The 17,905-nt window shown below is 26.3% G+C and overlaps 1 protein-coding gene across 1 annotated transcript in view; it reads left to right on the forward strand.

The window, feature by feature from the left end:
• LOC107439853 (ubiquitin-conjugating enzyme E2 N) overlaps nt 1-16,290 on the forward strand; it is a 33,081-nt gene extending 16,791 nt beyond the window's left edge. Inside the window, exons 4-5 of the mRNA XM_016052588.3 lie at nt 5,986-6,126; nt 12,866-16,290. Coding sequence (XP_015908074.1) covers nt 5,986-6,126; nt 12,866-12,903 — 179 coding nt within the window. The 3' untranslated portion in view covers nt 12,904-16,290. The remainder of the gene's footprint in view (nt 1-5,985; nt 6,127-12,865) is intronic.
• The last annotated feature ends 1,615 nt before the right edge of the window (nt 16,291-17,905 follow it).

Consider the following 17,905-nt stretch of genomic DNA (forward strand, 5'->3'; position numbering starts at 1 on the left):
TTTTCGTGGTATACACACATGCATACTTCTTGATCCTTTTTTCCAGATGGTAACACAAATTTTGGTCGCATTTCATGAAATTTTGATTTTTCAATACTAAAATCAGGATTTTCACTCAAGAAAAGCTGGTGTGCTTCTCCAATACTCATTATAAGAAAACGTTTTTGGTGTATTTCTCGCCCTACATCTGTTTTTAAGGATATTACGTCCTTTTTTCCAGGCCACATTCGGCTTATATCATCTCTTATGAAAAATTCATTTACTTTTTTCTCTGTTTCTTCAGAAAGTTTGTCACATCTTTTTTTTCTCGATCAATTTCAGATAGCAGCAGCCTTTTAATTTTGATTGAATTTTTAATTATTTGTTTTCTTTTCAAAGGGGATATTTTGGATATTACATCTGTCAATGCATGAATTTTCTTATTTGGTGATCTTGGTAGTGAATTAATGATTTTTTTTAACAGCTTTACCCAATGATTGTCTGCTTGTGTAGCCAGGTGAATCTGTTATTATTTCTGCATCTTTCTTTTTTTCCTTGCATCTTTTTTGTGCTTCCTTATTTTTTGCCCTTATGTTGATCTTCTGCTNTTTAACAGCTTTACCCAATGATTGTCTGCTTGTGTAGCCAGGTGAATCTGTTATTATTTCTGCATCTTTCTTTATTTCCCTGCATCTTTTTTGTGCTTCCTTATTTTTTGCCCTTATGTTGATCTTCTGCTATTCAGTAAGTATTTTGGAATGTCTGTATTCCTTCTTTTTTCTGCTTGCTTCAGTTTGCATTGCTTCATATTTTTTGGGATCAGCTTTCAATTTTTGTCTTATAATACGAGATCTTTCAGTACTAGTTAAAGACATGGCTTATGCTTACCTTGTTTTAAGTTGCAAAAATTTGTACACAACATTTTTAATTTATACAAATGCTAAAATAAGGTAAACAATTTTAATTTAAAATATTTTTCTTAAAGCTATGAGAAGGTAAACTTTGCATAATAAAACGAGAATATGCAAGTAAACAATAGTCATGTGCTTAAAATATCCAAAACTGTCTACAAACACAAATTAAAAGATATTTAAGTGTTGCCATATTATGCTATTTAAACTTTTATTTTAAATATTTTTTTACATTGTTAACTATTTTGTTACATCAGTTAGGTACTAATAAGCAGTCATGTCTGCAACGTTGCAGACATGACAAATTTAATTTTTTTTTAAAAGATATTAAATAATAAAATCATCAGGTTTTTTTGACTGATATAAATTAAGCATAGTAAATAAACAGAGGAAAATAAAATTTTAAATTAAACTTGTAAATAAAATCTGTATAAAACAAATTGGAAATTTTTTAATAAAAAAAACTGCAGTTTAAACCTATAAACACCTTTAATAATCTATCAAAGGCAAAAATGAATTTTTTTAGCTCCTAAATTGTTTGAATCTAATATGGCTTTAAAAACTTCATGTTAAATTAAAAATTTTGAGTGGTTTAGTAACCTAAAAAACTAACTTTTTGTTTGTCATGTCCGCAACTTTCAAACTCATTTTTTAACATATTTCTTGAATTCTTTAAAAAAATATCAAATTTTAGTTAAAAAGAATTTTATATTCATGAACTATGTTTAATTATCTTTAATTTGATATACAACACATTGTATCAAATAAAAAAAAAAAATTTTGACACATCAGGCTACAAATACTGTGAAATCGCCCAATATGAAGATGCAGAGTATAGCAGTTTTGGTTATACCTATCATTTCAATTAATGTTATTATAATGCTTTTTTTAATTTATTGTTGCGTTTTAGTAACTTCATTAATTGTAAAATAGTAACTTTGTTAAGTCATGAAAACTTCTTGGAATTAGTCTTGGAAAATCATGAAAAGTCATGAATTTGAAAATCTAAAATGTAGCAGATGCCCTGTCTTTTGAAACTTATAACTCTTATGGATGATTGTGCAGCTCTAGTGCGACATAAATAAAGTACCTACTTACCTACCTAAGTTTCAATCCTTTATTTTTAATCTTTTACATTTATAAATTTTTAAAAAAAAATCATTAAAGCTGAAATAAAACAATTTTATACATAGCAATTATTTCAAATATATATTTATCATTTGTTTCTAATAGTGTTTCATCTTCAATTATATCTATAAAACTTAAACGCAGTGAAACTTCTGTTTATTTGAAGAAAAGAAATTCTCTTAAATTTTCTTATCAATTTCGGAAATGATTGTCCGTAAAAATCTGGAATTTTCGCTAACTGCGATCTGGAAATCCCCGGTCCAAAAGTTTAAAAAAATCATTGATCACATTTATGTGTAAAAATTCTTGATATATTATTTAAAAACATTAGAAATAGAATTTATACTTGGCATCTCTGTTATTTGTAAATATTTTTCTGGTAGAATAATAAATGTGATTAGAGATAAAAATAAACATATACATAATTATTAATTTAAATTATGCTGTTTATAATTTATTTAGAATTTCATGTTTTTAAAATATCAATGATTTAAATTTATAAGGGCATTAATTTGTTGAAATGCATCATTAATGATTTTACTCGAGGAATTTTCAGGATTTTTGAGATGGGCTCACAATCACCCCTGATACTTAAATGTTAAAAAAAAAAAAACTTTGTTTTAACGATTTTCTTTTTCCTTCCCTCAATAATTCGAACTTTTTCCCACAAATACAATGTTTTTTTGTAAATGTGTAAAGAAAAAAAAAAAGAAATCTAGAAATCATAAAATTACTAAACATGCTGAAGCTTTTTAGCAAATATGCTGGAAAACCATGCATAAACTTTTAAATTAATAGATGTACTGTCTGTTAACATCACAATAAAAACTAAAAACTATTGATTTATGAAGAGAAGTGTTAAAAAAAAACCTTTTTTTTTTATTGTTTCCTTATCTTTTCTCAGTCAGTTGCAATGCATACACAGTGACCACCAAGTTTCTGGAGGGGATGGTATGGCTATAACAGAATTGATAATAAAGACATTTACGGGAATGAGATGGGTGTCTTTGAATTGACCAATTGAATGTTTGTTAAAGGGGATTATCCTGAGTAGTTTTAAATAAGAATGCAGTAAGTGGTGAAAGAAACATGTGAATACATGCCTATGCTGCCTCATATTTAAGCTATCTAAAACTGCATTTTAATAAGTTAAGAGATAATTCTTTGAACTTATGAGATCATCTGTAAGTCATCATTTCAAAATAGTTGGCAAATGGAAATTGAACAATCTTACCGTTGAGGTGAAGAGGCAAATTATCCAAAAATGTTCTTGGAAAAATTTTAAAATAGTTCAAACTTTCAAGCAACACATTGTCATCAATTCTAAAAAAATTAAGTGATATCCTTGCACAAAATAAAGCTTCTTGTGCATTTTTAGAAAATAAGGATGGAAAAAAAAACCCCATCAAATCTTATTAACAAAAAATATTTGCTGTGGGTATTTTCGGAAAATATGTAAAAAGTCAACCCAATATATCCGTGATCGCATTTTAAGTTAGTGCCAACTAAGGAAGTGAAATTGATAAATTGTCCTACTCTACTCTTAAGAAAATTATCTAATCTTCTTTTTTTAGTTAACAATTTATTTACTCTATATTACGGTAAAAGAATAAATTAGTTTCTAAAAAAGTATGTAAAAAGGCTTTTTTTCTTCTTTATTCTACTATTGATATTTGATAACTCATATTTTCGATAATTCAAATTTTTTCTTTGAGATATTGAGGTTTGTCTGCAATTGCAAATAAAAAATTCTTAAATTCTGCTAGTAGTGATTTTACATTAGTTTATATAATTCTCTATTTATTAATCACGTGGGTTAGCCACAGCTCTGTTGGGAGGTACATAAAAAGATTTTGAGTTTTTATGTAAAATGAATGTGTATAATTTTCAATCAACATAATTTAGATAAATGAAGGTAAGTATGTTTTAATTCAGGAATTATTTTGTTTTGTAAAGTTAGATCACAGTTATGAACTTCGTTTTACAAATACATTTTTTATTTGTTTAACACCAGACAGTCTTGACTTTTCTTTTATTCTGATGTAACGATAACAAATGTTTATTTAAATGAGCCTAATACTCTTTTTTTTCTATTTCTCTGTTCTTTTAAAAAATATGTTTTTTTTTTATAAAGTTATCTTCTTAAACTCTATAACTGCTTTCAATAGAAACTTATTTCCGTCGAACAAATATTTATATTCTTGAAAATAGCTACTATATTTTCATACCTTGCAAGTGAACTTTTTTTTTTCATTAGCGCAACATACAATAATAACGCATTTCATTAGCTAAGAAGGTGACTACTCTGAATCTCACACCCACCTAGTGTTTCAAAACTTTAAAAATGTAAAATGAACTAATGAAAATGCCACCAAGTGAAATGGACTAATTGTATGCTATCATACAACATATTTTTATGAAAGAGGACTAAATATTTTTTCAAATTTTTATACTGAAAATACAATTAGAAGGCAATTTTGAAATTTGACTCACTTTTGCAAAATGGTTTAACTACAAAAGATGGCTTATGTGTTACTGATGTCTAATGCTCACCAACCCTGATAATTGCTGTTTTTTTTATATAAAACGGATGAAATCGTTCAACTAAAAATATATGTAGTAAAAAGAACACTTTTGCCTCCATTTCCCATGTCCAAATATTTCCCTTATGATACTATTAGGATCTATAAGTAAACGTAAGTTATTTTTTTTAAGTAATCACATTTTGAAATAACATTTAAAATTTAAACTATATTGTTATAAGAAATTTGGTGAGTTCACAACTGTAATTTAATATTTATACCTACCAAACAGACGGATGTATTTTAAATATAATTTTTGCTTTTCTCACTTTGTACATGAAGCTGAAATTTAAGTTTTAAATCATTTAATGAATCTCTTAAACGTAATTCATAATAGTACATTAATGTAATTTGCACCAAAAAATAATAATTGTAAAACGGTTAATAAAATCAGAAACTGATTTAAATAACTTAAAATGTAACGTAGAATTACATTATTCTATAATAATAAATATAATCCTCCTATACTTAAAAATTTCGTATGCCTAGCTTAAATATTTATGGAACTATTGATTGGTTTTTAAATTTTATGTTACGGATTTTTAAAAAGGAAATGAGGACAACTCTCTACTGGACAAAATTCTCCATATGTTCAGTATTGCAAAAAAAAATAAATCAATAAACAAATTATGAAACCAATTGAGGAAAAGGGCTCAGATAAATTTTTAAATCTTTTTCCCCAAACTATAACTTACTTGCAAATAATTTAATTCAATGTGCCAGTTCTTCTAGATATGGCACGGTGAAAAAATTTCTAGTAGAAAATCAAATGGAGATTGCCAATATTTTTGTTTCACTTGATGAATGAGAATTTAAATGAAGTGTCTGCTTAAAATAAAAAAAGCAAATTGTTCTGCCAATAATATTGTTTTTTAATCCTTTTCACGAAAATAAAAATAATTCACAAAATGAAAAATGAAATTTCACAAAAATCGAAGTTATGTCACAAAAATAGGACCCTAGAAGAAGAAAAAAAACCTAGACAGACCCCTGGATGCTAAAGATATAAACATAGTTAACTTATGAACCACCCTCAATGATTACGCCATTTTGTTAAATTGAGGCAAATTTTGATCGAACCCTTATCGTAGTCTTGCTCCAAGACATTTGAAGTTATATTTCAGTCTTTTTTCAGCAAGTACTTTTTTGCAAAAAATTTCTTAAAAATCTGTGATGTCCCATTAGTATATTTCATCTAATTTCATCGCTTTATGTTTCAGTGTTAAATTGTTTTTAAAATTAGCCCATTAAAATTTAACTTTTTTAGTTCAAGTATTTAATTTATTAGTTTTTTTCAAGCATTTTCAATCTATTTTTTTTTTACACCAAGACTTAAAACACGAAATAAAGCAGTTAAAATATATTTAAAAAATGACATTTTTCAGATAAATGGAGTCCAGCATTACAAATACGAACTGTGTTGCTTTCCATTCAGGCTTTACTTAGTGCTCCTAATCCAGATGATCCACTGGCAAATGATGTTGCAGAACAATGGAAAATAAATGAAGCAGAAGCAATAAAAACGGGTAATTAATAAGTTTTTATTAGTGTCCATGATTTTATGAGTTCCTAAGTTATGTTACATTTAAAAAATTGCCCAGCACTTGACTGCAGGCAGTGCACTAGCTTTTCTGCAAGTAAATTTTCCTCTTCCTTATTTTTGTTATCACATTTCATTTATTTTTGCTTCGTGCATTTTTTTTTTTTTTTTAACCTTTAGCACATTTTAAAAGCCACTGAACTAAGCTCTGCTAATAAATTAAACATTTAATTCATTAAAGAAACTTATATATATAAAAAATACTTCCTATGGACGTGGTTCATTTAGTAGGATGTTGAAAACAAAAGTCTCTACTATAAAAAAGATTTGTTTCTAATGATTTTTCAGTTGAATAATGTTTCTTTTTTCAAATATATATCCTTATTTCAGGAGTAAACTCTGTTGTGAAAGGTAATACAAATTTGGGTGCAGTCTTTCAAATCCTTCTAGATGTGCATATTTTTCTTTTCTACAGGTGCTTCCCAAAATGCTTTTAAATGTTGATTCAATAAGTAATTAGTTTTGAAATTTTTCAAAAATTTTTTCATACAATTTTTTTTAATTTCAATTAAACCAGTAGCAGTAAGTAGGTGCAGGCCTGATGCCATCCTTATAATCAAACCCCACAAGTACCCTGAGTCTATGATCTCCACTCCTGCTAAACCTTATAATTTTTAAATACAGGTTTCTGTATTAAACTGAAACCATTATTTTTCTGTTTAAACCTGCTTATCAATGTGAGTTCTTGTGTACTCTTTCTCCTGTAATGTGATAACTGACAAAAAAAATGGAAATAAGTTCTTTTATAATTTTATTTCTAAACTTAATACACAACTACACATATAGGGAAATATAAATTTCTCAACTGAAAACATACTTCTATTTTCTTAGCAGTTACATTTTTTTCAATAAGATATTTTTAATACGATATTGTTCTAGCATGTCAATTCCAAGTTTGGGAAATAACTTTTCAATTTGCTATATTTGCAACTATGCCTTTATAAATCAGAGCAATTTTCTAATCTTGTTTTAGGGCACCAATGGCACACCCAGAAAATCATTCTAGGGAGGGAATTTAAAAATGATAATCTCTGTTTTACCTTTCATGAATGTTGAACACTAAAATATTTTAAATATTATTGTAATGTATAAAAATTCTTTTAACTAAAAATTATTTTTCATCAAAAAATAAAATTTTTTACACAGTGAATAAATTGTTTATTAATTTACATTGAGGAAATAAAAACATGGATTGAGTAAAAATGAAGGGAAAAAAAATTCTTTTTTCACTTTAGTCCATTTTCCTAGATCTTTCAATGAAGTGATTTTAGAACTTTCTCTTCAGAAAATATAATTTCTTCTTTATACTTAAGAACTTTATACAACCTTGAATAACTTAAAATCTAATGATCAGATTTTCCACATACTGTAGAACTCAAACTTAATTTTTCTTGGGGATGACCTCAAATATGCTAATTAATTAGTACAAATGATATTTTAAGATAAAATATTTGAAGTATCTGCTGGCTAGAAAATATGGTGCCACTAGTTTGATCAGGAGTGCTTACGAAAGTTTAGACCCCTTGCTGTTAATTTTACATTCTGAGTTTCTTGCCATATCTCAAGAACTTTTTAAGCGAATTGAAAATTTTTTGCACATAATTATAAAATTAGTTTATCAAAAAATAATTCCATAAAAAATTTGAATTTTTTATTATTATTGCTCTTAATAATAAAAAAAAATGTGAATTGTAAGGTACATAAATTCTTAAATCATTTTAAAGAATTTTATATCGCAAAGTATTAAATTTGATCCAAATCGGTTGAAAGGTTTGTGAGAAATTTAATTTTAATCATTCAACTTTTCTAAAATTCAATTTCTCAGAAACTATTTGACCGATTTTGTACAAATTTTGCATTTTGCCATATAAAATTACTTTCTCCAAAATGATGTAAAAGGTTGTATACCTTACAATTCAAAACTTTTCTTCTATTTTTAATTTAAATATTTTTTGCATTGAATCGTTTCAAATTGCTTAAAAAGTTCTTGAGATAAGGCAAAATATGCAAAAAAGTAAAATCAACATTAAGGAGTCCAAACTTTGAACCGCTCTTCTAAGTTATGACCATATTTTTTGGAATTGCAGCTATGACCCCATTCTTTTTCTTCTAATTATATTGTAGAAAAAAATATATTCTAAATATATTTCTCTAATATTGCAGGAAGTTGAAATAAAAAATGCATTAAGCTAAGACTTGTTTGTTTTACCACTTGAGGCTTGCATGTACAAGCAAATTGCATTTCACTTAATAATGAAAGAAACTGATGAATACTAGTGTGGACAATGGGTAGCTGTATAAATCCTATTCATCATACCAAAGAAGTCTCTTTATCTGCATTTGTTAGGTTTTCAAAATATATCATTTCCCTCCCAGATAGTTCAATCTCTTTCTGGGACACAAAAAGAGTTAAAGAAAGTGAAAAAAAAAAGCCTGTCGAATTATTCTAATAATATATTATGTTAGGAGACTCTTTGCTCAGAAAAATACTCGACTTCCTTTCTCAAATAAAATTTATCTTTAAGAAAGTTTTTTGTGTAGATGAATTTCGGAAACTCGAAATGAATTTAAAAAAACCCACTTTTCTTGCAGTTCCTAGGGGAGGGGGTTAAACCCTGAAAACCCTACTGGGTGTGCCACTGATGGGGACTCATTTCAGTTATTTTTTCAGACTTTTCCACACTGTATTTTTTAATATGGTATTTTTACAGCTGATGAAAAGCATTGATAAAGCTGTTGCTTTTAATTATAAACTATTCAACTCTATATACTTTCTCCTGGATAATAAACAGTATTGTATATATGTTATAATTTGTAATCAGTCTTGATAGTTAGAGATAATTTTTCCTTATTCCTGAAAATAAGACAGTAATGAAATGGCTTTGCTACCAGTTTTTCTCTTGTCCGAGATACAAACAGCCCTGTTGTAATTTTAATTTGCCATTTCTTTAAATAATTGTTGTAATAATACAGACATTATTTAAAAAAAAAAAAACAAGTTTTTTCCATTGACCTTTTTTTTTTACTGATTTTTACAGTACATGAAATTTTTCTTTCTAAAAGAAAAGAAGAAAATAAAGACAAGAACTTGCAGTTTAACATAGAAAGAAAAGTACTGTGCTGGTACATGTATAATGAGTTAGAAGAAAAGCGTCAAAAATGTTTTTGACTGCTTTATTGTCTTATTTGTTTTAACAAAACATAGATTATAACTTAGTATTTAAAAGTTTTCATAATAAAAAAAAATAAAGCATGCAAAAAAATCTAAAAAATAAAAACTATCAGAAAATAACATTGCTTTAAGATACAAATTCTAAATATAATATAATAATATGCTTTAAGATGCAAATTCTTATGTCATAATAATATTATATTAAAAACATCAAAATTTTCGAAAGCATGTGTGAATGGCCAAAAAAGTATGGATAGTAGCAAAAAAGAAATAGAATTATACCTTTTTAATTATTTTTTTATTATTATTTAGAAATTTAGTTTAAAGGAAGTTTTATTTTCTAACATAAGAAATCCGAAAAAACTCAGTCAGAAATTGTCTCAAAGAAAAAAAAATTCAAGAGTTTCAAATTTTTGAACTAGCAGAAAGTAATTGATGAACAGAGTAATTTGGAAAACAATAACAGTGTAAATGAAAAGTTAAATGAAACTTAATGTTCTGTGTATTTTACTCCGAACTCTTAGTAAAGAGAATAAAACCTTAACTGAGAAACAATTGGAAAATCAGAAGCTGCTTATTTTTTCAGCACAAAGCAAAATATAAAATTTTGAATTTGCAATAATAAGCAATACAATATATTTCTATGTAAATAATTCCATGAATTTTTTATTGTGAGAAAGGCTGAAGAAGAGATGATAATTTAAAACTTTTAGATAACGAATTTATTTTTGGACTTTAATTTTCATTGCCAAATTGCCCTGTGCGGAAAGTCAAATTGCATAGAAAAATAACAGTACTTGAAATACAGTATTATTCCATTTGTCTATTTGAATAATGTATTCAGAAAAGCATGTCGTCAACATTTCATCCAATAAAAACTCAGTATACCTGGTTAATAGTTATTGAAAAATTTCTGCTGTTTTTTATATTTTACTAATCAGATGAATGTAAAATGCATTCACTGACATTTGCATAAATTGAATAATTTCTGTAAAAAAAAAAATTAAAGTAAAATGCCGCGAAAAAAAGGCCATGATTTTTTTTTTTTTTGCTGGGACCTAGTAGACACCCTGTAAATTTTTCCCTAATAATTTATTCGCTGCTAAAGAATTCTTCCTTTTATCTTTTGATTTAAAACCATTTGAAATTAACGATACTACAGTCTCCGATTTATTAAATATAAGGAATATGGGAACCATACAATAATATTTAGCTGCAATACTCACTGAATTAATTTTTATTCCTAAATTATTGAAGCTATTTTTAATCATTTGATTTAAAGAAGTAATGAACAAAATTACAAATTGAAATTGAAGTTTAATAGGGGTCATTCAATAAGTTACCTTTATAATATGAATTTACTTAAGTCGTCTTTGTTTGCTTTGTCTACCTCATCTTTAGCAATTCAGTATGATAATGTTTTTAGATTTTAAAATAATAGTCACTAACAGTAATTTTAAGAAGAAATTATTTTTACATAATTTAATAATGTAATGTAAAGAATAAAGTGACCAACTCCATATTAAATATATATCTATAAATTTTTGTATTAAATGTTTTTATGATTTCAAATAAAATCAAGAATACTGTGCCAAAAATAAGCTATTTATTTATCTTGATTATTTAAACATTTTGAAAATGTCTTTGCAATTTAATATTTTTAAATTCGTTAAATTATTAGAAAGACTTTCAATAATAGGTAGAAAAAATTTCAATGTTGCACATTTTTTAAAGTGCTTAAAAGCTGCTTGTTTTTTGTTGAAAATTTTGTTTGAAAAAGGGGACACACAATAAATTGTGCCCTGAGGCTGGTTAGACCATTGTTCTGTCTTGGTAGTAGTTATCTTTTTTCACTACTCTATGGCTTTTGTTGGCCTATCATAGACTCACATCAAGGGGAGATTACAACTAGGTAGTACCCAATCTTACCCCGTAAACAGATGTTATCGAAACATAACAGAATAGTGCTATTATAGGACTGAATCCTTATTGTATGATAAGGTATGAATCTTTAGAATTGTATCTTTAGAATTGTAATAGTGTGCGATTTTCTGCAATTATAAAATGTATTTAGTTATTATTTGAATAATTTTCTAAAAGATAGGTAAGTCTTGTTAAATTTTTTAGTATTTAAAGATCTATCTAAATTTTAATTCATTCAAAGATTTTAGATTGTACAATGGTGAAGATTTGTTCATGCGATTATTACTCATTCGTGATCTGCTTATTTCTCAACAGGATAATACTTATAAATATGCGTTAAAAGACTTAATTCCATAGTAAAATATGTTAATTGTAGAAAATAATTAAAATTTGATAAATTTTTTGTATACATTTTGTGTAAATAAATCAATCTTATAAAATATTCCAATAAATATCATAATTTATTAAAATAATTATTTTCTTTTAAACTAGTTCATAAGAATGCAGATTTAATTGAATGCAAATTTAATTATCATACTATCATAATAAATTTTGTTTTTTCAATTTGTGGCACTTAAGCACCACCATTTTGAATATTGAATTTCTAACATTACATTCTTAATCAGCAACCTCAGAAGCCCATATGTTGATAATTTTTAGAAAATACAGTTGAAATATCAGCTTTTGACAATTTTTTTATTGAGTTTTGAACCACTATGCATTGTTTTAAAAGTATTGTTTAATGAGTATTTTATCTCAGAAATTCTAAGAAAAAGTAAAAATTTATTCTATTTAATTTATATATTTTTATTTTCAGTAGAAGCAATGAAAAGATCATATTTAATTTTTTAATAATAATTGTCACATTAAAAATTAGGAAAAAATTACTTATGAGCAAATGAATTTTCTCAGTTTGGGCTAGCTCTGTAAGCCCATGCACAGATGTGTGGTTAGGGAGCATAGTGTGGAGGTCAGTTAGTGTGCTTAGGTGCAAATATTGTCTTTGGATCATCTTGAAGAATGAATCCCAGACTCTCCAAAAACCCAAACAAATAAAAAAAATTATTTGAATTTTAAGTAGATGAGAGTAAGGCATGTTGACATTATACTCTCTTTTTTTTTTCACTGAAAGCTAGTAGTATTACTGTTTAACAATCTAAGGACACTTCATCTATTGTTGTTTCTATGTGTTAATAGCTTCCAAAGAGTATTTGGAGCAAATATGATTTTCTACAAGCGAAGTTCTGTCAATCACCTAAAGCTTTTGTTGTTCTGTGACATCTTAAAATATTTCATCGCATTTTTAACAGTTTGAATAAGTAGATTAGGTGATAAAAATTACATATTTAGTGTAAGTATCAGAGACAAAAAAATGAAAAACGCTAAAACTATAAACTGTGCTAACTAGCTTGTTACCTCCTATTTTAAAAAAAATAATTAAAAATTATTTATTTTAAGACTTAATTTGTCTTATACTGGTGGCTTAATTTGTTGACTTCAATTTAGGGTTTTTAAAAAAATTAATTTTTTCTATTTTTAATTAATTCTAATGAGTATATTTTCATTTTAGCTAAGGAATGGACTCGTCTATATGCTATGAATAATTAAAAAAATTGACTGTGGCATAACTGTTTTAGTCTAACTTGGACTTCTATAAACACATGTTGACTCCTGAAATTGGTTGTCCTGTGTCTTGGCTTGACTAAAATATCTGCTTACCACTTATGTAATACAGGGGTTCTTTCTTGCATCATACAGTTTCAATTGTTGGCATATGCACTTAAAACTTGAACAATTTATTTTTGAATTTGGCATCTTGTGAAACAAGTAAAATTTTTCTTGTCATTGTTATTCACTTACCTATTATTCTAAAAAGAAAAGGTCAAAAGATGTGTAATTTCTCTCCTAAATTGTAATTACTATTTTTGATTGTTAATAACTCGAAATTTGAATTTATTGTGGGTTGTAAATTTTTTTCTGAAATATAAATGTTTGTAATTATTTTTTACTACTTGCATATATATATATATTTTTACATAATCATTAAGGCATTGCATCTAACTCTTACCAAGTCTTTTTGAAATTAGAAATCAGCAAACCGAAGGACATAACTATATTGCTTTTAAATATAATATTTTGTGACCATAATAAGAAACTTTTTTTAAATAAAAATAATAATAAAAAATAAAAAACGCTCTCTATCATTCAACATGAAAGTTTAATACTTAATGGAATTGCAAGGCCAATATTAATATTTTAGAATCCATTTTGTTTGAAGCTCTTTTATGAGTAGTTATCAAAAGTTATTTTATTACAGTGATTTTTTTTTTGATGTCTTATATTATATTATTTATAAAATTATACAGTTAATAATATTTTTTGTAAAGTGAAAGATTTTCTATTTCGTCAATAAAATCTTTTTGATTAATAAATTTTAAGTTTTCTTGAGTCATTAAAGTTTTTTTAGCTAGTTAATTTAGCTAATTAAAATTAATATTGCAACTATTGTCATTAAAAAGATTTTTATATCAGATATGTGAAAAATATTAAAACCCATACCAGAGCAAAATATTAAAGAAGACAAAAACTTATATTTTTTGTAACACTAAACTCCAAGCTCTCAAAAGTAATAAATGTAAAGACAGAATAACATTTTTGATGGTTTTATCTTGATCATTCTAACCTTCAAGCATGAGAGCCTTTAAGCAAGCATTTTGAGCACTGATGTGTTTTTATTGGTCCAAAAATTTTTTGAAAGATCAATTATCATGTGTCTAACAAATATTTTAAAGTTTATACTAAAAAATTCTAAATCCTAACATCCAATACCTGAAAGAACATTTCATAAATAAACATTCTACCTTGAAAATGTAAGACACAAAGATTTACTTTTAAAATTTCAAAATATTCAGGAAAAAGTAAAAATGTTTCAGGTGTCATTTGAAAAAATGACATTAAAATAATGCTAAAACAAGCTTGAAAAGTGTGAAGTAATCTTCTAAAAAAGTTTGATGGCACCATCCTATACAGGGTGTCCAAAAATTATGAAAACATTGAAGTCAAGTTTGGTAGTATTGAAGTCATCAATTGAAAGTAACTAGTTTGTATTTTTATATCTGATTAATATTTCCTAATATATTTGAGAGTTTCTTTGGAGTTTGGACACACTATATGTAATTTCTTATACATTATGACTGATAACATGTGAGAACATATATTAACTAATGAAAATTTGTTTTCTTTTTTCTCATTCTCATTTTTTTTAAAATTTGAATTCAATTTTTTCCATAAAGAAATGTATATAAATTTTCAGATTTTTAGATGCTCCATAAAAAATTTAGGTATTTTTCTTGTCTAAAAACAGTTTTATGGAAGTGACTTATGACAAACAAAAAAAAATTCCTATGAAGTTTAAATAAAAATATGCCCACAAAGTTTTCAATTTCGATAAATTCACCTTACTGTTTCTAAGTGGTATTAATATAAAAGTTCTTCCACTTCATTGCAGTTTTAAAGCTTCTTTCTCTTTTTTTTATTTGAAATAATATAAACCTTTGAGTATTGGTGAAATATTGGTTAACGTTAAATTTTAATTACTTAGCATATTTACTTTTCTTAAAGTACAGGTGGTAATGCAATAGTTAACTGTAATGAGTAGCAAAATATTTGTCATTCAACTAGGAAAAATGTTTTAGTTTGCTGTCATTTCAGTTTTGAAAGTTAACTTATGCCTACTTCTTATATAAATTATTTTTTTTGAATATTCAGCCTAATGTTTCAAAAATTTATTTATTTTTTATGTATGATTTGATAAAAAATGTACTTCTGCAACTACATAATCTGTTATGTTTCAGTATAAGCTCCATCATTCTTTGGTGTGTCTGTGATCACTAATTATTCTTTATTATTTGGGATTAAAATATCCAGACTATTTTGCTAAGCTGTATTTTTTGAATATATATTATTTTGAAATATATAATATTTGTAGAGCTGCCAACTTCCTACGCCTTTTGAGAAAAAAAATTTTCTAGTGGTAGCTAAGTTTATGTATTGATGTATTTATTTTTATATTTGATTTAAAGTTATTTTTCACACCACTGAGTGTAAATGATTCAAAATTTTATATGAAATACCACTTAATTCAAGCACTTTTGTGGGGAGGCTTTTAAAAGATTGGCATCATTACCAAAAGTTCTAAAAGCTTTAGTTTTTAATTGTCCCCCACTCATTAAAATCTTTTGAAAAAAAGTGTAGTACTTGGCAGCCTCATATTTGTTTTTCACTGTAAAGATAAAGAAATTATTTTCATTTTATATGTATTAATTCATTCTCATCAGCTTTCATCTATCATTTATGATAATGTACTATCATTCCAATATTTTATTTTGAAACTTTTAATTTTAAAAGAAGCAAATATTAGTTTCATTTGTGCCAATTTCTCAAATTAGTTATTTTTTGCACTAATTCAGAATTGATAAAAAATTCAGCATATTAATATACTATTTTTCCTTTCTAAATTTTTCCTATTCAGTTTAATTAAATTTCGTATTTTTCTTTCTTCTCAGAATTATAGTAAATAAGTTCATTGGAACCCCCTTCAACATAATTATGCTGATAGGGTTTAAGATGCAATGCCCCATTTTCTTTAATATCATCTGATTTATCTACTATGGAAAGCCAAGAGTAAAACGTGATAAGCCATTTAAAGTGCCTGTAGTTTGACTTATGCTCATTTTAAAATATATCAAAAATTTGTTTTCCCTTATTTTATATTATATTTTTTCTTCTTTCCTTACAGATTTATGTAAGTTTTGTTGCTATCTATTTCATTTGTTTTTTCTTAAATATAAAAAATTGCTGTATTATATTTAATAAAAAAATTAAATTCTATGACAATTCTTCAGTAATGAATAATTTCAAAAATTTAGAAAAAAACATTCTTTGTTCTGTTGAAAATAATTTATGTACTTATAAATTATCTTATTAACTGTCTAAGTGTTAGTTCTTGTTTTTGTGTCCTAAATAATTCTAAAATTATGTAATACTCATAAAATTACCCAATTATCTTATAAGCCATATCTCTCTCTCTCTAACCACCTGAGCGCTAGTCCCTTCATTTTTTAGATTTTAAACCAACAGTTTTCCTGTAACAAAGAACCAATTTTCCCCATGTTATTCAACAGAAAAGTATTACAGAATAAGAAAAATCATAATAATTTTCCCGGGAGCTCAATACTTGAAGAGTTTATAGATTTTATTTCTTGCTTCTTTCTTATATTCTTTCACTAATAGATCTAGGTAGAAAATAAATTTTTTTTTCCTATAAAGATAAATGCAATTTATTCCTTTTTTTTAAAAAAAAGTATTTGTATTAGCTAAGTTATGTAAAATACATTTAGAAAAAAGGTTATCAATAGAACCTCAGTTTCATTAATTGTTCTTTAGAAAATTTAAATAGTGCTAATTGTTTCTGTCTATTAAACTTTTAAGCCTTTGGGGTAAAATTTTATTTTTATATTTAAAGTGCTAGTAAATATATATATTTTTTTCTTTTATAAACTTAATTTTTAAATGATTTTGATCACCACTATTCTTAAAAAATTAAGCATATATATTAATATGTGTTACTATCATGGTTGTCAGCAAGATTTTTCAAAAAGAGTAAAACCTCGCTACAACAATATTTTGCAGACCAAATAAGGATATTGTTGTAGAGGGATATATTGTTATATCGAGGGCCCACATAATTCTGAGACGCAATAAGATTTTTTTAAATTTAATGTTATATATTCATTAACTATAAATATATTTATATATTATAGAAAAAATTAATTTGCAGAGTGTTTATTATGGTTAAGCATTAAAAACAATGGATATAAATACAGAAAATAAAATCGCAAACTTACCTTAAAAAAAACATTTTTATTGAAAAAAATCCGATATTTTTGTTTGTTTATTCATTTTTTTGACTGTTAAGTCAACAAAGTATGCATTGAGTCCAATGCTCAAAAATGATTTTCATTTGGGAGTGGAAGACTTGAGAAAAATGTCCTTACAGATTTTACCGATTGAAGTGTTTCATGGGGTGACAATACGGACTGTGATTCACATGGGTTATCATCACCATCCTGTTCTACATCATTATTTTCCATTTCATCTGTAATTTCAGAGACAATCGCTTCATCACTAACTCCTGCGAAAATTGTGAGTTCGTCATCCGCTCTTAAATAGTCCTCCACGTTAACACCATATGTTTTGCCCATTTTTTCCTCAAGTTGGGATAAAGGTTTTTGAAGATTCGAAACACATTCTTGATCATCTGAAAGATCACTGTCTATGGAATTTTCATCACTATCAGAAACAATTTTATCTTCCAAGACACATAAACCGGCCTTTTTCCAACAATTTTGAATGGTTTTCTCTGTGACTTCCCACCAACTACCAGCAATAATGTCACAGATGTGACGCATATGCGTCTTTAATATTCACAGTTTTAAACGGGTCTTCTACTTTATTTTCGATGTTGACAAGTATCGATTCAACCAAACGCTTCTTGTAGTATCCTTTGAAACACTTAATTATGCCCATATCGAGTGGCTGCAAAATCGAA

Source organism: Parasteatoda tepidariorum, chromosome X1, assembly GCF_043381705.1.
Source record: "Parasteatoda tepidariorum isolate YZ-2023 chromosome X1, CAS_Ptep_4.0, whole genome shotgun sequence".
NCBI classification, from domain to species: domain Eukaryota; kingdom Metazoa; phylum Arthropoda; class Arachnida; order Araneae; family Theridiidae; genus Parasteatoda; species Parasteatoda tepidariorum.